General features: G+C 33.0%; 9 protein-coding genes and 1 non-coding gene across 10 annotated transcripts; 5 read left to right on the plus strand and 5 right to left on the minus strand.

Annotated features, from left to right (window-relative positions):
- Window positions 1–975: 975 nt before the first annotated feature.
- TBLA0A10030 (class I SAM-dependent methyltransferase) lies at window positions 976–4,272 on the plus strand (the record flags this gene model as incomplete). Its single annotated transcript, XM_004178254.1, has 1 exon — window positions 976–4,272. The coding sequence occupies one exon, from the start codon at window positions 976–978 to the stop codon at window positions 4,270–4,272; it is 3,297 nt and encodes a 1,098-aa protein (XP_004178302.1).
- A 320-nt stretch (window positions 4,273–4,592) lies between these two features.
- On the minus strand, window positions 4,593–7,412 carry ROT2 (glucan 1,3-alpha-glucosidase ROT2; the record flags this gene model as incomplete). Its single annotated transcript, XM_004178255.1, has 1 exon — window positions 4,593–7,412. One exon carries the CDS (start codon window positions 7,410–7,412, stop codon window positions 4,593–4,595), a length of 2,820 nt encoding a protein of 939 aa, XP_004178303.1.
- A 503-nt stretch (window positions 7,413–7,915) lies between these two features.
- OM14 (Om14p) lies at window positions 7,916–8,465 on the minus strand (the record flags this gene model as incomplete). The annotated part of the gene is made up of 2 exons (XM_004178256.1): window positions 7,916–8,267; window positions 8,452–8,465. 2 exons carry the CDS (start codon window positions 8,463–8,465, stop codon window positions 7,916–7,918), a joined length of 366 nt encoding a protein of 121 aa, XP_004178304.1.
- Window positions 8,466–8,869: 404 nt separating this feature from the next.
- Window positions 8,870–9,316, minus strand: GPG1 (Gpg1p; the record flags this gene model as incomplete). The annotated part of the gene is made up of 1 exon (XM_004178257.1): window positions 8,870–9,316. One exon carries the CDS (start codon window positions 9,314–9,316, stop codon window positions 8,870–8,872), a length of 447 nt encoding a protein of 148 aa, XP_004178305.1.
- Window positions 9,317–9,547: 231 nt separating this feature from the next.
- Window positions 9,548–11,056, plus strand: COQ8 (protein kinase COQ8; the record flags this gene model as incomplete). The annotated part of the gene is made up of 1 exon (XM_004178258.1): window positions 9,548–11,056. One exon carries the CDS (start codon window positions 9,548–9,550, stop codon window positions 11,054–11,056), a length of 1,509 nt encoding a protein of 502 aa, XP_004178306.1.
- A 324-nt stretch (window positions 11,057–11,380) lies between these two features.
- Window positions 11,381–11,468, minus strand: TBLA0Atrna5W. Its single transcript is given in 2 exon segments — window positions 11,381–11,417; window positions 11,432–11,468. It is a non-coding gene; the product is annotated as a tRNA-Trp (tRNA).
- A 657-nt stretch (window positions 11,469–12,125) lies between these two features.
- TBLA0A10080 (uncharacterized protein) lies at window positions 12,126–14,015 on the plus strand (the record flags this gene model as incomplete). The annotated part of the gene is made up of 1 exon (XM_004178259.1): window positions 12,126–14,015. One exon carries the CDS (start codon window positions 12,126–12,128, stop codon window positions 14,013–14,015), a length of 1,890 nt encoding a protein of 629 aa, XP_004178307.1.
- A 412-nt stretch (window positions 14,016–14,427) lies between these two features.
- Window positions 14,428–15,366, minus strand: MCR1 (cytochrome-b5 reductase; the record flags this gene model as incomplete). The annotated part of the gene is made up of 1 exon (XM_004178260.1): window positions 14,428–15,366. One exon carries the CDS (start codon window positions 15,364–15,366, stop codon window positions 14,428–14,430), a length of 939 nt encoding a protein of 312 aa, XP_004178308.1.
- Window positions 15,367–15,851: 485 nt separating this feature from the next.
- Window positions 15,852–16,868, plus strand: NNR2 (NADHX dehydratase; the record flags this gene model as incomplete). Its single annotated transcript, XM_004178261.1, has 1 exon — window positions 15,852–16,868. The coding sequence occupies one exon, from the start codon at window positions 15,852–15,854 to the stop codon at window positions 16,866–16,868; it is 1,017 nt and encodes a 338-aa protein (XP_004178309.1).
- A 550-nt stretch (window positions 16,869–17,418) lies between these two features.
- TBLA0A10110 (uncharacterized protein) lies at window positions 17,419–21,366 on the plus strand (the record flags this gene model as incomplete). The annotated part of the gene is made up of 1 exon (XM_004178262.1): window positions 17,419–21,366. The coding sequence occupies one exon, from the start codon at window positions 17,419–17,421 to the stop codon at window positions 21,364–21,366; it is 3,948 nt and encodes a 1,315-aa protein (XP_004178310.1).
- Window positions 21,367–21,593: the final 227 nt, after the last annotated feature.

Here is a 21,593-nt window from a genome sequence, read left to right on the forward strand (position 1 = left end):
TACATGCTCACGTGCTTTTCCGGAGCTTGTTCCGCGGAACATATCCGAATCTAGGAGCGTTTCGCGTCTGTTTCAGTAGAGTAGAATGCACAATGCATACCGAATTGGGGAAACTCACGTGCCTTGGCAAAGGTACAGCAATCCGAAACAGATAATAAAGCGCCTAAGAGTAACAGAGACCACACCGCAGCGCCAAGTTTCGCCGACGGCGTTGCTACCGTTTAAGGAAAACTCGTAGAAAAGAAGCAAAAAAGAAAAAAAAAGAACTTACTCGGAGAGCAGTTGTCCGGTGGTGCTTCCTGTTTTGGGGAAATACCCTAACCAATAAACAGTGAGGATTAAGAGAAAAAGAAAGGACTTGCTGCGGAGATTCTCGGACACGCGAAGGAAACTGAGGAATGTAGGCACTGCGTCGGTTTGTATGTGTATAGGGAATGTTCTGTGGCATGCTGTGTACGGATTGACGTGGGCGGCTGCCCTAAAAGGTAAGCGAATGTGAGGCTGTGCGGGTGTATCTGAGGAGGGGTAGAAGGAATTCGCAGAAGTGGGTGTGCTTGCCGAATACGGGCATGAAGTGCGTGTAAGATCTTTGACTATTCAGACAATAATGGATATTGAATATTGGAGACTGGAGAAACAAGAGTAAGAAGTAAAGTACAAGTGAAATATATCATATGGAACAAAAAAGTAAATGCAATTGTAATTGTAAAAGTAAATGGAAAAAAAGCGATGGCCAAGGCATGTGAGTTCGGATTAACTCTTTGCTTTAAAACGTATATACCTAAACGGGAAGCGGTGAGACTACCACTATTCATCCAATTTTCTTGGGTTCCAAGTTCATTAATAAAGGCCAGATCAAAATCATGTATAATTTTTTCTTAATTCTTAGATATTTCTTTCTCATCAAATCATCGAGACAAGTTTGTCAGTATATCGTTATCGTATATTGTATATTGTCAAGACATTGTGTGCAACATGCCCAGCACAGCTATGATACTTAACAGACTCCTGAGTGCCTCTACTAGAGGTTCTTTGGAGATGACACCTGCGGATTCCAATCCAAATGCAAGTGCAAGTTCCAACGCCCTTGTAAGAACCCCATCGTTATCAAACGTTTCTGAACATCGCCATTTAAGAAGTAGGTCCAAATCTGTTAATTTGTCTGCCAACCCATTGTCCAATGGGGCCAATTCTAAGTCCAATTCAAGTTCAAATTCTATCATGGATAAACCAAACATATCCCGGGAGAGACCATCGTGCAAGGAAAAACCTTCATCTAAAGAAAGAAACACAAACACATATATTCCAATTACTTCCGCCCATAGAGAATGGTCTCTCACGACACCTACAGCTTTTGAATTCAATGCCAACAGTGTGCCACAACATATTCTTGGTGGTTCCATGCTTGCCTATGTGGATAATAAAGTTGTTCTCGAATTACAACACGTCCCATCGTTGACCACAAAACGTATATTATATGACCCCACAACAAATGAATTTCTTCGCAAAGTACACGTATTCTTACTATTCAACACTGAATCAAAAAATTCAGACGTCTTAGTCCATGCCCGGTCACGTGTGGACTCCTACATCACTTTCCTCACCTGCTATCTTCAATTGAAGGGCAAAGAACTTCGTAAAAGAGAAAGACAATTGAAAAACCAGCAATCAACCCTGGGCTCTGCCGCCACAGACCCTAGCGAAACCCTATCGTTGCACAATTTGCCACTAGTGGCTCCTGTGGCCGAAAGCGGAAGTGTCTTGGCGGCTAGACGTGCTGCTGGTGTTGCTGTTTCTGGCAGTTCTTCTTCTGGAGTTCCGCGGAACCATCAACGAGCTCACACAGCCACAGCCGCTGTGGCCAGCCCAACTTTGATGAGTGCTGCAGGTCTTTCTGTGTCTCAGCCACGCGCCTCTTTCTCCACAGGATCTTCTAACAGTCCTTCTCCAGTTAATAATATTCGTTCCAATTCCAATACAAATAGTATAAATGGCAATTCAAATGCAAATTCTAATGCAAATTCTAATGCTAATCCAAATTCCAATCCAAATGCAAATCCAAATGCAAATCCTATTTCCTATTTGGATATACCCGGTGGCAAATCAAATCGAGGTGGCAAATCATATAAAGACAGATGTAGAGATAAAGATCGGTCAAGAGATCAAGAATCTTTCGGGATTCCTAGTCGTTATAAGGATTTCAAATCTTGGAAGTCTGATATGGATTTCAATGAAATAGAAACATTGGTCCATTTATGGCATATCCAAGCTCAAAAGATTTTGTTACAATCTAATTCGTTTTTTTTCTCAAATCAAGTTGTATCGACTCTTTTGAAAAGAAAATCCATCAGACAATCGAATGCCATGAAAATTCCATCTGCGTTTAATTGGAGGAAAAATTCTTCGTCTTCCAATGCTAGTTCTTCTAGTGCTGCCACGTCTATAAATTCTTCACAAACTTCTATCAATAATAGTACTAATCACATTCAACAGAATTCTATGGATGGACCTTCGACGATTGAAGATATGGATATTCTTATCCTACGTCCATCTTTTGCTCCAGAGATTGGATGGCAAGTGGCTCATGATTTGCCAGATTTGAATATCTACGATTACCCTTTGTATATTACTCCATGGAATTTAAAAGATACTTCAAGAGATTTTTTCTTAAACCAATGTGATAATATTAATGATATAAATTTCAAATCCAATGAATCTTTGATAAGGATCATTTCTAATGTCAATGAGGCAAGCTATTTGAATAACAATACAGTGAAAGCTCATTTATTAGATTGTATGGGTAGGAAAATTTATCCTGAAGCTTTCCCTCCCCCTCCCCCTTCATCATCATCATCATCTTCATCTTCCTCTTCCTCTTCAAATTCTCCTTTCTCATCATCAAATTCTCCTTATTCTTCTGTATGTTCTTCTAATAATAGTTCTGCCATCTTTAACTCATCTCATTTATCCTCTTCTTCAACCTCCATATCTACTATTACTTCTACAAAGCAAAATTCAAATTCTACATCAATACAAAATTCTTCTAAATCGACTCTTTCTTTGAAAAGAGTCACTTCTGCTTCTTCATTATCTAAGAAGATTAATTTACATTCTTTTTTGAAAAATACGAAATCTTCGTCATCTTTAACAAATACAATAACCCCAAATACAAATACAAATACAAGTATAAGTACAAATATAAATACAAGCTTAAATACAAGCTCAAATACGACCCCAAACATTGAAACAAATACATCATCAACTCCCAATCCTTCTCTTAAAGAAGAACTTTGGGTAGAAGATTATTTTTGTCATCAATTGAAAAATTATAGAAAAGTGTTTTTCCCCACACAATTTCTTTTACCAAAGGGTTTAATCAATAGCAATACTACTTCTACAAATGCCATAACTACAATTAACAGCACTCCTACTTCACCTTCAATGACTCCATCTTCTCCAATCTCTATGCATTCAAATGGTTCCATGTCATCTTTATATTCTTCATCCACAATTACTGCAGAAAGTACTAGTACTGTATCCTCTCAAAAAAAATTAAAATCCAAGAAAAAATCGTTGAAAAAATCATTTACAAATTCATCTTCCAATTCTAAAAGATTTATTGAAAAAGATACACCTTTGGAAAATAAACCAATTAGTCAAGAAAGTGCTGCTATTTATAACAGAAGTTTATTAAAGATTAAGTTACCATTTATGAATAACTCTGCGCCAGCAATCTTTTGCCCTTGGTTTTGGTTGGGTTTAAATAATTCCAATTGGAAAACAATGTTGAGAGAAATTTATAGATGTTTAGAACCAAATGGTTATATCTTAACATTTGTTTCAGATCCAAGTTTCTTAACTACAAACAATTTTAATGATGCAAAGGATCAACATCCTTTCCAAACTACTATTGAAAGAAATAATTATTTGGAAAACATTTTAATTAATGCTATTACTAAAAATTTACACGTTTGTCCAAGTAATGAGATTATTTCTTTATTTAAAGAAACTGGGTTTACTGATATTAAATATTCCACCTTAAATTTAACTTGCGGTGATTGGACTTCCTCTATGGGGATGGTTAATGAATTTTTAACCATTATGAATTGGGATTTAATGTTAAGAAAACATTTCGTAGATAAGGATGATGTATCTGGAAATGAAAATAGATCCACTCTATTAGCAAGATATATGAAAGAGCATATGGATAAATTAGATTCTCAAGCTGGTTCTTTGAGATTAGTTTACGTAGTGGCTCAAAAGCCCAAATAAGAAAAGAAAAATAATAAAATAAAATACACATTCCTTACTCAAAAAAAAATCATTCTTTATTCATAAACACACATTAGACATTCAAAAACAACAACATTATAAACGTTTCCCTTAATTCGCATATTCAAATAAATATTCTCATATTATACACACACTTTTATTTTTTTGTCATTTTATTTATTCAATACCCTATGCATTTATATATCTTAAAAAAAATATTTAATACCCTTTGCATATATCATATGCTTTATATAATCCCATTTTAATAATTAATTTTAATACAATCTTATCATTTATTATTTAATTCATAATTTTTTACTTTAAAATATAATTTCCCAGTCATTGATTAAATTGATACCTGGATTTAAAATCACTAATCTGTTTTCTTCATTTATAATTGCACAAGTAAATGTAGAATCATTTTGTTTAATAGTAACAGTTTCTTGATTAAATGCTAATTGACCCTTGGCAATAATGATCTTGTTGATAGAAAGGTTGCCAATTTTTTCCAAATTCTTTGGTAGATGGTTCAATTTACCAATAATTTTATTACCATTAATCATTTCAAATTCAAAATCTAAATATTCTTCAGTCAAATATTCAAAAGTATTACCATCATCCAAATAAATCTTACCTTGTGCAGCACCATTCATAGAAGGTGCTACAATTAAGCTAAATGGATCATTCTGCATCAATAATGAGGATCTTCTATATTTATCCCTCGTAGTTATAATATGTCCACCTTCAATGAAAAATGGCAATCTATTAAGAGGTGTAATAATAGTTTCCCATTTCAATTCATCAATTATCATTGGTGTTAAACTATAATACTCATAATAAATACCAGGCGTAAAGATCATTTCAGTTTGTTCAACCTTTTTCTCAACAATAGGCTTGACTAAAATCCCTGAATCTCCCATGTAGAATTGATCATCAATAGAATACAATTCTTTATACTGAGGCTTATTATAGAACATTGGTGTAACGATAGGTACACCTTTGACACTTGATTCATGAAATAATGTATACAGTGTAGGTAACAATTTATATCTCAATTGGATGATATCTCTTACGATACTCTTAAGAGGTTCATTAAATAGATATGGTTCACGTCTTTTAGAATCAATATGAGCATGAGCTCTAAAGAAGGGGTACCACATACCTGCTTGATACCAACGAGCAATTAATTCCATTTCTGGATCTCCTGAAAATCCTGCTACATCTGAACCAATGAAGGGGAACCCAGCAATACCATTAGTCAACATCATGGGGATAGACATTCTTAAATAATCCCATGTGGCAACATTATCACCAGTCCAAACAGCTGCAGTTCTTTGAGACCCAGCAAAAAATGATCTTGTTAAGATAAACGGTCTTCTATCAGATTTAGAATAAATTTGTTTAACAGATTCATAAGTGGATTCATGAACTGTTAAACCATAGACGTTATGGACAGACCTTTCTTCAAACCCACCAGAATGAATAAGATCTTTGGGGGCAGATGTTTCTGGACCATCAAATATAGAAGGCTCATTCATATCATTCCAAATAAATAAATTATTGACGTTTTCATAAAGAAATTTTTGGAAAAATTCATTCCAAATTTTTTGACCCAATTGATTAAAAGTATCAATCCAAAGAGATTTTCCTGGCCAACAAATACCAATGAAAGGAGTTCCTTTATGATTTTTCACCGCAACATCATTTACAATCATTTCATTACTAATTGGATAATCATTTTTAATATGAGGATCAATTAAGACCACTAAATTTCTACCCAATCTTTGCAATTTTTGTAATAATCTTTTAGGATTGGGGAAGGAGTTTGGTTTCCAAGTGAAATATTTTCTATCATCAGTATATTCCAAATCTAACCAAATGAAATCATACGGTATATGGTTACGATCCATTTCTGAATCTACAGTTAAAACATCTAATTCATCATTATAATTCCATCTACATTGATGATAACCAATAGAAGATAATAAAGGTAAAGCTGGTTTCCCAGTTAAATCTGTAAATTTTTTAGACAATTCTAATGGAGAGTTTGTGAAAAAAATAATGGTATCAATGATACCAGATTCTGACATCCAATGAGTCTTTGTATTTTGTAAATCGTTATTATAATTTATATCAATCCAAGTATCAGCAGCATTATTCCAAAATACACCAGAAACAAATTGATTATCTTGATGAGTATCGTCATTATGAAGGCCAATTAATAAAGGAATGGCACCATACATTGGCATTTTAGAATCTAAATTATATTCAAAAACATCAACGTTATAGAGACGATATGGTTCTGAACCTGAAGTGTCCTTTAATAATAATGAATCAGCATGTTCTGGAATACCATATACATGAGTAGAGTCTATTAGAGTGAAATCTAGAGCAACCGATTCGGGTCCAAATGGTAATGTATCATCTTTAGAATATTGGAAATTATCTTCGAATGAATTAAAAGAAGATTCTTCAGGTAATAGATTTAAATCGTTATCATCTTCATTTCTCAAATGTTCGACGTTTAAGAATAAACGATCATTTAAAACCATAGCCAATTTGCCCTTGTAAAAAATTTCAATTTTGAATTGATCTTGATAAACATTTAATTTAATGGATTCATCTTCATTAGAAATTTCTACAATGTTTTTCAATTGATTAAATTTTAAAAATTTTTCGATTGGGATATTATTTTTAGGATCAAATGACCAATTTGAAGTTTCATTATAACGTTGAATTGATAAAAGGTCTGATGAGAAATCTTCCAACACGTCATGTCTTTCTGATCTTGCCTCATCCATGGTAAACCTTACAGCTGAATCTAGCATGCTTATGGTAATCGGCAGAGTAATTTTCAATTCTTCATTGGAATGTGAGATGGTATCATTATCTGTTGTAATTTGATGTGAAGGTATTGTTTTAATTACATTTGCATATAAGATATTTGAATTTGAATCAAAATTTAACGATGTTTCGTCTAACGAATAATAATTGTTTTTCGAATTCAGGATATTATTTGAATAAAATCGATTTCTATTACAAAACCCTGATTCGCCACATTTTTTCAACAAATAATCTGTAAATGCAAAGGAATATACTACCAATAATGATAGACAGATTAATCGTTTCGACGATAGCATCTTATGTACCGTATTATTAGTGTATTCTTATACCTATTTTAGTAATAAAAGAACAATTGAGTGTTTAACAAATTCTTTTCACTTATTCTGTTTTGTATATGTGTTAATTACCCTCCTTCTGGCTAAGGCAAATCCTTTAAAGAATGTTTAATTGAATTGCAGAAACAACAAAAATATAAAAGAATATTAAAATATTAAAAAAAGAAACGAAATCTGAGAAAAAGAAGCACATTGAAATGCACGGGTGGTTTCCAAATCCGGAAACACACCATTATGAATAAATCAACAACAATGAAGGATTTATTATTATTATTATTATAACAAACAGTTAATTATAATAATAAGATAATAATATTTACGGGGAAAACTTTAAATAAGAAATATGAATAAATAAATAATTTTTTTTTTAAAAAAATAATAATAAATAAGCATATCAGAAAAAAATGGGGGCGAAGGGAGCAGGATAAATTCAAGCTTTCTTGTTAAATTGGTTGTAGTATTTTTTAGTAGATCATAACATCCAGAGCAATAGCAGCAGTAGCGGCACCAGCAGTCAATAAGATGCATTTGTCTGATTTACCTTGTAAATATCTCTTATCGTATTTGGCATAACCTGTCAATAGAGTAGTCAAAGTGGTAGAAACCAAGATTGTGTTTAATAAGACAACAGGGTTCTTCAAAGCTTCAGCTGCACATGATAGTTTAGAGGCAACAAAAGCTTTAATGGATGATAAAGTGTTGCAAACACATTTAACACAATTGTTCATGCCTTCACAACAACTTTCTTTGGCGCAACATTTCTTTTGAGGGGTTAAAGCTTCTTTAACTTCTTTAGCGGCGGTCTTAATTTCTTCACTGTAGTAAAAAAATGAAAAAAATAAAAAAAATGCACATTAAAACGTGGGAAAATAATTTTTTCCCAAACCGGGTAGTCCATTAATATATATATATATATGTTAGTATAACGCATGTGTAGGGGAAATCACTTATCATAGGACAAGCAATTTGTACTGATCATAAAATATAGCGAGATACATACACAGCAGCAGACATCTTAAAACGGTGATAAATTATTGTTTGTTATAATAAATAGTATACTGTATATTGTTTATTATTTTTTTTTCAATATGAACTAAACACAAATCTCTTGTGTAACTTTTACATATATATATGTATGCATATATATATTTAATAGAGAAAAAGGTTATGGTTAATCAAAAAAGATCGACGTTAAAACAAATGAAGAGTGGAGATAATGGGATACCGAAAACGATATTCAATGTGTCAAAATTACTGGGGGAGACGCTAATGTCAAATTCCAGAACTCTTGTCCCGTTTTGTCGTGGGATACGGCCCGAAAAAGATAGCAACAGCCGATAAGGGGTACGGCCGAACGGAGGTCACGTGGCAGACAATTGGCAAGGGCATTAGCGGTAAATTGTTTGGTAGAAAAGTGGTTATGGGAATCCTCCACGACGAGGGTACAATCCTAGAAGGTGATCTAGTATGGCCAATTCACTTTTTAAATCGACAAGTAAGTTTTGAAACAATTCTTGTTCGAGGTCACGTGCCATGTCTCTCTCTAGAGCCAATTCATCTACTAAAGGATGAGCTAGTGTATAACGATACAATCTACGAGCATTTTCTCTTGCTTGGAGAGCATGGGCCAACGTTGGTGCCAAAGTTCCGGGATTATTTGAATGTAAGGAATGATCTGGAGCGGTGAGCCACGTGACCTGTTCGGTACATGAACGAAGGTCTGCAATGGTATCTTGCAATGTTTGTTGAGTGTGAGTATAGATTAGTATAGTTTGAGTAGGAGAAGGTTGAGGGTGAGTGTTAATCATAATTCCGATTTGGACTAGTGTAGTTGAATCATTGAAGAGAATGTTTGGTAAATGCATATATATATATATGTATGTATGTGTGTTTGTATGTGTCTATATATATCCTCAGATCAGGGGCCAGATCTGGCCGGTCGCAAAATCATCGGCCGAGAATGTAAGGAATTAATATGCGCGTTTTGGGCAAGATATATATATATATATATATTTGTATTTATAATTATATATATGTAAATCCTAATGCGATCAAAATAATCTAGTGATAACGATTGAAGAAGATCTTGTTGGAATATGTTGGTCAGATGTGCTCGTATAGGTTTTGTCAATAGTGGTAGAGGTTGTTATAAATCTACTTTAAACTATTCCAGTACAAGTGGTAATGTTAATTCTGTAGAAAATGAAGCTGCATCTTCCAAGTCTGCCAAAGAAACTTCTTCTACTGATGAGAAAACTTCTTTAGAAAGTTCTGCTGTTCCTTCATCAAGATTATCAAGATTATTCCATTATGGTTCATTGGCTGCTGGGGTTGGTATTTCTGTGGCTTCTCAAGGGATACAACAAGTCGCCAAAGGTGAAACTCCAAGTTGGAAAGATTTGATCTTATCAGATTCCAATATCAATCGAATCACCAAAAAATTTTCCAAGATGAGGGGTGCTGCGTTGAAAATTGGTCAAATGATGTCATTCCAGGACGAAAAAATATTACCACCACAATTGTATCAAATCCTTTCCAAAGTACAAAATAACGCCAATTATATGCCAATTAGACAATTGAATAGAGTAATGTCCACTGAATTGGATTCCATAGATTGGGAAACTAAATATTTCCAAAGATTCGATAAAAGACCATTTGCAGCTGCATCAATTGGTCAAGTTCATGATGCAATCTTATTGGATGGCACAGAAGTTGTGGTCAAAGTTCAATACCCGGGTGTGAAAGATTCCATTGATTCAGATTTAAGTAATCTATTAATGCTATTAACTGCTTCTAGTCTTTTACCAAAGGGTCTTTTCCTAGATAAAACAATTGCCAATGCAAGAAAGGAATTGAAATGGGAATGTGATTATATTAGAGAAGCACAAAGTTTGATTCAATTTGAAGAATTGCTTCAAAATGATCCAACTTTTGTAGTGCCACATGTTTTCCAAGAATTGACTACAAATAATATCATTACCATGACAAAGATGAAAGGTTATGAAATCATGAAATTACCTCCCAATATACAAAATGATCAAAAGATTAAAAATTTCATATCTGAAAATATAATGCGTTTAACACTATTAGAGATTGCCCAATTCAAATTTATGCAAACAGACCCAAATTGGGCAAATTTCCTTTATAATCCAACCACAAATAAATTGGAATTATTAGATTTCGGTGCATCAAGAGATTTTTCAGATGAATTCATTTGGAATTATAGAAGATTGTTAACATATGCTATGTTACGTGATAGAAAGGGTGTCACTGAGGTTTCCAAGACTTTAGGTTATTTGACAGGTTATGAATCCACTGCAATGGTAGAAGCTCATGTAGACAGTGTAATGACTTTGGGTGAACCTTTTATCAAGTATAATTCAAATCCAGATCAAATGTTTGATTTTAGTGATCAAACAGTTTCAGATAGAATTAGAGGTAACATTAAATTGATGTTAAATGAAAGATTATGTCCTCCACCTGAAGAAACTTATTCTTTACACAGAAAATTCAGTGGTATATTCTTATTATGTGCCAAGATGGACGCACAAGTTCGATGTTCCAAATTATTTGATGAAATTTTTGCAATTCATGATAGAAATTGAAACCTTTTTTAATTTGCATCCATAGTCCCCATGTTGGATTATTTTTTTTTTTGTGTAAATATCAACTAATTTCGAATGTCTATTAATACGATACCTATACCTATTCATATCCACACTTGCATAATGCTATGTATATACACGCTCAACTAATATATATATATATATATATATATATATACAGATATATATAATTTTTTCTAAAAAAATATTTTTTAATCTATAAATTAATTTTATTCTTTAAGTATTAGTAATTGTTATATATTATATTAGGGTATGACGTGTGGCATGTTACCTGGATTTTAATTTGTCAAAGATTGACAAAAATGAAACGGACAGGAATTGAACCTGCAACCCTTTGATGACAACTAAGTGATAATTGGAGTCAAAAGCTCTACCATTGAGCCACCGCTTCTGTTTTTTTGTGGTTGTTTTTCTCCAAACTATATTTTTAAACATCATTATCCCCACGTTTGAGGAAAAGATCGGCAGATTTTTGTCGTGCTCCTCCGAATCGGAGCTAAGGGAGTCACTACTTCTGTTTAGTTTCACGCATGTAAGGAACTAGACTAACAAAGTAAAAAAGGAAGGATATTCAATCCTACGCGTACTTAAGTTGTATAATATATAAGTAAAAAACAAACATTAAACTATATTATACCATAGTTTATTAGACAATCTCTCTATTAATTTCGAGAATATTTTTTTGTTGTATATTTTAATCCATCCATCCACCTGGTATACGGTTTATAAGATCTCAGTTTTTTTTTATATTCTCCCCTTATAATTTAATATTGTATTTTAAAAAAAAAAGAAAATAACAATATCAAAAAATCGCTAATAATTGAATAAGAATTAAAGGACACAGACGTTACGATTGATCTTTCCTTTAAATACCCTTTTCCTTACGAATATTCATTAGTCTTACTTTTTTTTGTTTTTTTTGTTTTGTTTTTGTTTTTATATTTAGTAAATTCATTATCGCACTACAAGTACAATATACATTGATTTGATTAAAATTATCATTTAAGCATTATTATCTCGATTTTTTCCCCTTTCAAACTATAATAAGATGTTATCTGCTATTAGAAAAAGTGCGATTAGTTCCACTAATAGAATAGCTATCTATAAGAGAACTATGGCTACCGCCACAGAAAACGTTGGTGACAAATACAACATTGTTGATCATGAATATGATTGTGTTGTTGTTGGTGCTGGTGGTGCTGGTCTAAGAGCTGCCTTTGGGTTAGCTGAAGCTGGGTTTAAAACTGCTTGTATTTCCAAATTATTCCCAACAAGATCCCACACTGTTGCTGCTCAAGGTGGTATCAATGCTGCCTTAGGTAATGCTCATCCAGATGATTGGAAATGGCACATGTATGATACTGTTAAAGGTTCTGATTGGTTAGGTGACCAAGATTCCATTCATTATATGACTCGTGAAGCTCCAAAATCTATTATTGAATTAGAACATTTTGGTATGCCATTCTCTAGATTGGAAAATGGTAGAATTTATCAAAGAGCCTTTGGTGGTCAAAGTAAAAATTACGGTAAAGATGGTCAAGCTTATAGAACTTGTGCTGTCGCCGATAGAACAGGTCATGCTATGCTGCATACATTATATTCTCAAGCTTTGAAACATGATACTCATTTTTTCATTGAATATTTTGCCCTGGATCTATTAAAACATAACGGCGAAATCGTTGGTGTTATGGCTTATAACCAAGAAGATGGTACTATCCATAGATTCAGAGCTCATAAGACTATCATTGCCACTGGTGGTTATGGTAGAGCTTATTTCTCTTGTACCTCAGCACACACATGTACTGGTGATGGTAATGCAATGGTTTCAAGAGCTGGTTTCCCATTGCAAGATTTGGAATTCGTTCAATTCCATCCATCTGGTATCTATGGTTCAGGTTGTTTGATTACTGAAGGTGCCCGTGGTGAAGGTGGGTTTTTAATTAACTCTGAAGGTGAAAGATTTATGGAACGTTATGCTCCACATGCTAAGGATTTAGCTTCCAGAGATGTTGTTTCCAGAGCCATTACTGTCGAAATCAATGAAGGTAGAGGTGTCGGTAAAGATAAAGACCACATTTTCTTACAATTAAGTCATATTCCTGAAACTGTTTTGAAGGAAAGATTGCCAGGTATTTCTGAAACTGCACAAATTTTTGCTGGTGTTGATGTGACTAAGGAACCAATTCCAATTTTACCAACTGTTCATTACAATATGGGTGGTATTCCAACTAAATGGACTGGTGAAGCTTTAACAATCAATCAAGAAACTGGTGAAGATGAAGTCATTCCAGGTTTGATGGCCTGTGGTGAAGCTGCATGTGTCTCAGTTCATGGTGCTAATAGATTAGGTGCAAATTCCTTATTAGATTTAGTTGTCTTTGGTAGAGCTGTCTCGCATACTATTTCCGATACTTTACAACCAGGTTTACCTCATAAGAAATTGCCAAGTGATTTGGGTAAAGAAGCTCTAATTAGATTAGATAACTATAGAAACACTACTGGTAACACAAACACAGCTGCCATCAGATTAAAGATGCAAAAATCTATGCAAAAGAACTGTTCTGTGTTTAGAATTCAAGAAACTTTAGATGAAGGTGTTAGATCTATTAATAAGATTGATGCTGAATTTAAAGGTGATGTAAAGGTTACTGATAAATCCATGATTTGGAATAGTGATTTAGTGGAAACTTTAGAATTGGAAAACTTATTAACCTGTGCCACACAAACTGCTACAGCTGCTGCTAACAGAAAGGAAAGTCGTGGTGCTCATGCAAGAGAAGATTATTCCAAGAGAGATGATGAGAATTGGATGAAACACACTTTGACATGGCAAAAGAAGACTGGTGATCCAGTTGAAATTAAATACAGAAATGTTATAACCCAGACTTTAGATGCTGAAGAATGTCCAACTGTTCCACCAGGCATTAGATCATATTAAGGAACAATGATATGTCCATTATTTATTTATTTATTTTAAGCAAAAAAAACAAACAAACAAAATTTCTTTTCCATATATTATGAAGTATGATGGTCTCGTTAAATTATTTATTTATTTATTTTGTAAATACTTATTTATTCAACGTAAAGATTTAATCTTATCGTTTTAAATATATTCCCTCAAAAAAAAAAAATTCGATTTTTATATTTTATTCTTCTACTAATTACTATATTTAATGTAAGAGTATTATATAATTCGTATGTTAGCCGCCCATTTTAGACGCGGATCATTTCCTAAAATAGCAACAAAAAAATTATGGTAATTACCAATATTTAGACACGAAAAGAATATATATAGGAGAATAGATAGATAGATAGATAGATAAAAGAATATATATATATATATATTTGTATTAGAATTTAAAGACTTGTTCTGAAGTGTAACCCAAGTCCTTCAAGATACCTGATAATTCACCTTGTTCCTTTGGTGAGGCTTTTGGACCTGAATAACAATTCATGAATGGAGGAGGACCACAAATGAAGATCTTTTGGTTTTTAGTGGATTTAGGTTCCAGCATAGATTTCTTCAAATAATCCTTGGAGATATACCCTAATTCACCATTATATTCCAAATCATTATTCAATTGATCTACAAAATAAGTGACTTTAAAAGTATCGCTGAATTTTTTTTGTAATTCATCTAATTCAGGTTTCAACAGGATATCTTGAGGTGTCTTATTACCATAAAGCAAATTAATTTTAGTGTTTGGTTGTTGATCAGGATCACTTAAGATAGAAGTTAAGATTTGATATAATGGAGTAATACCAGTACCTGCACCAAGTAAAGTGATTTCATTAAAAGTATTTTTTGGATAATCGAATTTCAACAAGGGGCCTTTAAATAGCAAAGTTTCATTTAATTTCAAATTGAAGATATGATTAGTCATTTTACCTTCTGGGTATACTTTAATGACTAAGTCAAAGGACCCCTTTTTGTTCAAGTCAGTAACCGGGGTATAAGGTCTAATAACATTAGAACCCTTTGGAGTGATGAATTTAGTTAAAAGAGCCGATGCTACAGTTAACCCAGAGACTTGGTCTTCTTGTGGTAATTGGAAAGTGAAACGTTTTGTATCAGGAGAAAGAGTTTTAATATCAGTTAAAGGTAAAGCTACCCAGCTTGAATCAGGAACAAAGGCTTTTGAATTAGAGACAGTAGCTCCTAATTGATTTTTCTCAGCTAGAGGGGCTTTAGTGGATGATTTAGTACAAGAACATTGACGATAGATATAAGCAGAAGCTAATAAAGTAGCAGCCGCAGCTGCAGTATAAGTGATTTTTCTCGAACTCATTGTTAAAGTGTAGTGATTATAGTGGTGTATTGGGGAAGTGTATCGAAATTTCGATGCAAAAGTATCTGACTAATATATGTGAAGGTTTCTTATATATAGAGATCCATGGACTTCGGTCTTATCCCCGGATCTTACCGAGCGACCATCGGGTACCCTCTGAAGAGCCAAATGAAAATATGAAGAAGCCTGGAAATTATAAACGAGACCAAATTAAGGGGTGGATATTTAGGTGAATATAAGCGAGCCAAATATAACTAGTATTTAGGCATAAATATAAGCGAGAAAAATACACGTAAAAATAAGCGAGCAAATAGGGAAATGGCATTGACAAATTGAAATGGACGAAAAGAATATAAAACGGACAATGCAAAAGCCAAGCATCATAGTAACAGTTGCAACTGCAACCACAGCTGCGACTGCGACTGTAACTTCCACTGCCATTACAACTACAACTATATTAGTAACTACAAAAATAACTTTACCTCATGGCAAATAGACTTCCCTCGCTTTCCCATAAACAACTTCTCGCTTTAGCACAAAAGGAGTTGATCCCACCTTTAAGCAGTACACTTCATAAAGGTCAAGCAGGACGAGTATGTATCATCGGTGGATCTCGTGACTATACTGGAGCACCTTATTTCTGTGCTCGTGCAACTGCTTTGATGGGTATGGATCTTGTACACGTGGTATGTCCACCTGCAGCAGCACCAGTAATTAAAGGTTATTCTCCAGACTTGATGGTCCATCCGATCCTTGGTATCTCGGCCGAATCTACATCGCCCGGGGATATTTCGGCCGAGCTGATTTCTCTGCTACAGCGAATGCATGCAATTTGTGTGGGACCAGGATTGGGGAGAGACGCTATAGCACGCTCTGATTTGTTAGCAATATTACGACATGTGGTTCATTCACATGATTTAGGCGTTGTACTTGATGCTGATGCATTATGGTTTCTAGCTGAAGATGCAGAAATACGAGGACTTGTATCTCAAATGCATAAAGGTCAACTAGTATTGACACCTAATATCATTGAGGCACGCCGTATTGCTAAGGCAGTAACCAAACAGGATTGTAACAATACTGCTGGTAGAATAATAGCTTCACAGTTCAAATGTGTGGTAATAGAAAAAGGGGCAGCAGACCACGTGCACTACCCAGACAACAATTCAACACGTGACATAACGTGTCGCGTAGAAGGCTCATTAAAACGAGTCGGTGGTCAGGGAGATACACTTGCAGGAGCTGTATTAGCTATGATAGCATACTCTCGTTGTATGGAAGAAAGACAAGCAGGACCAGATTTACCTCAAGACAAACAGCCATTGACATTAACGGAGCAAACTGTTGTTGCCAGTTATGCAGCATGCTCTGTAGCTCGAGAATGTTCCCGCCGTGCATTTTCCAGATATGGCAGAGCCATGCAAACATCTAATTTGAGTCATGAGGTGGGTGCTGTGTTTCATGATTTATTAGAAAGAGAATTTGATGAATCTGAAATCTAGATCACGTGGGTATTCATTTTTTTATTTTATGATCACATTGCCTGTATTTTGACATCACGTGCAAATGTCTTTATTTGTCGTTTATAATTTATCATTTGCCACGAGGGTCCCAATTTGTCCATGTTTGTTTGTCCCTTGGATTTCCACATTGGGACATTTTGCCTTTCGGTTATCCTAATTAATCCATTTTCATTCAATCCATTTTCTCCCGTCTATAAGGAATGCTTTTTCCTTATCCATTATACATTATTAGATTTTAATGTACCTTATCTAGTTCATTCAAAACTTAAAATATCAATTTTAAATGAATATTATAATAATAATAATAATTAATTAAAAAAAAAAAAATAAAAATAATAAGAAAAGATAAAAAAAATTACATATAATATAATTTTTATAATTATAAATTTTTTTTTTGAGAAGCAAATAAAAAAAAATCTATATATTATAATTCATACACACTCATTTACAACAGCATCCATATCCATTCATCCTTCCCTTCTCAACCGTCTTGTTATTTGCAAACTATTCATCATAGTGTACTACCACGATGAATACAAATAATTATTCATTACGAAAGACCAAATCTATAAATACTGCATCGGTAGCGTCAGCTACTTCGTCATTCACAAACTCAGGTACAGGTTTCTTCAAATCCATCTTCTCTAGATCAAAACCTTCTAAACAGCCTATCCCTTCATCTACTGCATTGAAAAGATCTAAAACAACTACTAATCCTCCAACTGCCACCACTACTACTACCATACCTTTATCTGCAACACATAAACATAGACTATATAAATCCACTTCTAATAATATCCCTTCCACTAATGAAACTACAACTTCTATGAAAAGCAATAATAATAATAGTACTAGTAATAAAAATGATGAAGATGAAGATTCACGACTATTGAAATTCTTGCAATATTATAAGTCAAAAAACTATTCTGTGACTGCATTCAATACCCAACCAGATTTACAGCCACAATCAGATTCTAATATACCCTCACAACCCATAGAAGATAGTGGAGGGGATGATTATTATGATAAGGAATCTTATAATTCCGACAATGACGTCTCTACATTATCTTCGGAAAGTGATAATCCTCCAAATATAATAGATAAAAAGGGAAGGCCGATTCCTCCACATCCAAACGAATCGAAATACCCTTCCATTCTGAAAAACCATCCATCTCCTTCTCCAATATCTTCGCCATCACCTCATGCATCCCCTTCACAGTCCCCACCACCAGTTCCCTCTGCTAAATTTGGAACTTTTTTAAGAAAAGTTACAAGTTCTCATTTAAATTCAACCACATCTTCTGTATCTTCTTTAAATAAAGCAACTACCAATTCAAATTCTACCTCTACTCCTGTTTCAACTGAAAATAATACGGCTACTGTTAATTCTACTACTACTGCCCAAGTAAAATCAAAATTAAATCAGCATAAGAGTTTATATAAATTGAAAAAAAACAATGTCTCTAATATACCAGGTTTAGAAAAAATTAAACCTTTAAAGCATGTATCATTTGCAACAAATACATATTTTAATGATCCTCCACAACAAATTTGTTCAAAAAATCCAAGAAAGGGTGAAGTTCAAATAAATCCAGATGGTACTGTTGTTATTCATAGATTATCACAAGAGGAAAGAAAACGAATCTTAGAATCATCAACTTTTGGTATTGTCGTAGGTGGTACAGGTCAATTAAAATTGTTAAACCCCCTAGAAAATGAAAATTTATCTGATATCAATGTGACAAACACTGATATTTCTCATGCAACAATTGATAAGCCAATGTTATCAAGAAGATCTTCCTCAGAGTCAACCACAAGTTCTCAAATTCATTCTTCCTCGCAATCCCTAGTATTATTAATGTCTCAAGATTCATTTGAAGGTGAAATTTTCCCACCAAAGGACATTTCTATCCCATTTGATATTGTCTATACACGTTGTTGTCATTTAAGAGAAATCTTACCAATCCCTGCTATGATGAAACAATTGAAAAAAGGTTCCACTGAAACAATTCCTCTTTTACAATTGCGTAATCCTAGACCTTCCATGGTAGAGGTTTGGGCTTTTAGTGATTTCATTAGTATTGTCCCGGTATTATGCATTTCATTAGACGGTGTAAATTTAACTGTAGAACAATTTAAAATTATCCTAAGTTCTTTAATGCATAAAAAAAATTTCGAAAAATTATCTTTAAGAAATACTCCAATTAATTCTGAAGGTTGGAAATTATTATGTTATTTCATTTCTAAATCACAATCTTTAATATCAATAGATTTATCGATGGTACCCACTATGAAAACAAATGTACAAAAACCTTCTAAATCTTCGTTGGCTAAAAAGAAAAAAGATAAAGAAAATAATATTATAAGAATGGTTTCCAATTTAAATTGTAGAGACGATATTAATTGGAATTTATTAACGGCAGCCATTGCTTCTAAAAATGGGATTGAAGAAATCATTGTATCAGGTGCTCAAATGTCACGAGAATCTTTCCAAAATTTTATTCAAGTAGCATGCATTGCAACAGAAAGATTGGGATTAGCATATAACAATTTAACTAAGGAACAATGTGAAAACTTAGGGAAATGGATCATTCAATCAAAAGTAACAGGGTTAGATGTTTCATTTAATGATTTAAGAGGCAAATTAGATTCTTTTTCAAATGCAATCAAGAGTAAGATTAAAAATTCGAATGTAAAGAATATTTTTAAATTTATTTCATTAAGAGGTACTAATTTATCTGTAAAAAGTGGTGATAGATCGGAAAATAATGAAGCTCTAAGAATGATAAGTTGTTTGTGTTATTGTGAAAATTTGAAATTCTTGGATCTTTCAAATAATCCCGATATGTTTCCTTACTCTATGCATACACTAATTAAAATTTTACCTGTTTTTGCTAATTTGGTAAGGTTGCATTTGGATTTTAATAATTTATCATCAACAGGGATTATTATGTTATCTGAAATATTACCCTTTTGTTCAAAATTAAATTATTTGTCAATTTTAGGCACAAAATTAGATCAGATCACTTCAAAATCTTTAATACAAGCAATCGAAAAGAGTTCCACCTTGATTACTTTAGATATTGATTTTGATGATGATGATACTAAATTTTCCAAAAACTTTAAAAACGAATTATCTATATATACAATGAGAAATATGGAAAATGAATTTAAAAATATAAATAATTCAACCACCACAGGTTCGGATACCAATCCTTCTGAAATGATTAGTTTCCAACAGGAATTATCAGAATTATTAACTGATGCGTTCGATGATAAAGCTCATTACGATCAATTGGCTCAAAATTTCATACAAAAGATCACAGATTCGCGTATAAAGATTAGAAAAGTAATTCAAGATTTATTCGAATTAAGACTCAATTCTCAATTAAGCTTCGAGGGGAAAGAAACGTTAATTAGATTTTGTTTCATAGATGCTTGCTTTGAAAAATGTATTAGATTAATTCGAGAACGAACTTTGAAAAGGAATCAAATTAAGAATAAAAATTGTTTAAATGAAAGCAATTCAGACTTACCAATATCAGAGTCTCCAATGAGTAGTCATTTGGTACCTACCACTTTTCCACAAAATCTTTTCAGAACTGATAATAATCACATTACTACAATTAATAGCAATAATAATAATAATAATAATAATAGTACTAATAATAATAATAATTCAAATGATAATACCGATGTATCATCCTTACAAACTGTACCATCTTCCACTAATTTAAATAAAAGTGGCCATTCAGTTCTACTACCGTTTGGTAAACCAGAAATTGAAGATTTCCACCCAAATGCTGACGATACAAAAGAATATAGAAATGATCAAGATTATTTGACAATTAAAATTAAAACTAATCAAAATCGTGAAGAAGGTGATATATTTAAAAAGAGTGTTCATATGATAAAGAAAATTAAAGAAGATTCTGAAAATAAAAATATGTCGGCTTTAGATAAAGATGCTATACGGAATGCTGCAGAAAGTTTAAATAGTAATGAAATTAGAAAATTCTTGTTAAAGAATGATATATCCACAGTTGTTGACGTTATTGATGAATTACACAAGCAAGGTTATCATTTGCATGATATCTTTAAGAAACAAAATATTAATATGAATTATCATTTAGATAGTAATGATGAAGAAAGTAATGATGAAGAAAGTAATGATCATTTAACCTCTAGCTTGGATTCTTCTTTGTTAGGAAAGCATTCATCTATGAAGCACCTTGACTCAGAAAGTACCTTTGTCGATGCAAGTGATAAGGTCCCTAATAGCTTATCAAATATATCATCGTCGGATAAAAATATAGTTGAGAAGATAAACGATTCAGATTTTCCAGTATTAAAGTCAACTAATGTTTCTATAGATTGCGATCATAGAAATCAAATCGATGCAGCTTATGATACAGTCTTGGATGATTTACAAAAGACTAGAAAGGCTAATAAAATGGATGATGTGTCTTCTCATTAGCATTCTAATATTGGGATTTGAGTTTATTCATTTTTTTTTCATGATATTTTCTATGTTGGCTTATATAATATATTGTACTATAATTATGATTTCTTACATGTGTATAATGTATTAAAATTGTTAGATTATTTTCTTGATCAGGAATATTAGCATATAGTTATAGAAAAGTTCAAATTGTTAACTATTTATACTTCAAAATTCACTGCGTAATAGACTGGTTATAATGC

The sequence above is a fragment of the Henningerozyma blattae genome, chromosome 1 (genome assembly GCF_000315915.1).
Source record: "Henningerozyma blattae CBS 6284 chromosome 1, complete genome".
Classification (NCBI taxonomy): domain Eukaryota; kingdom Fungi; phylum Ascomycota; class Saccharomycetes; order Saccharomycetales; family Saccharomycetaceae; genus Henningerozyma; species Henningerozyma blattae.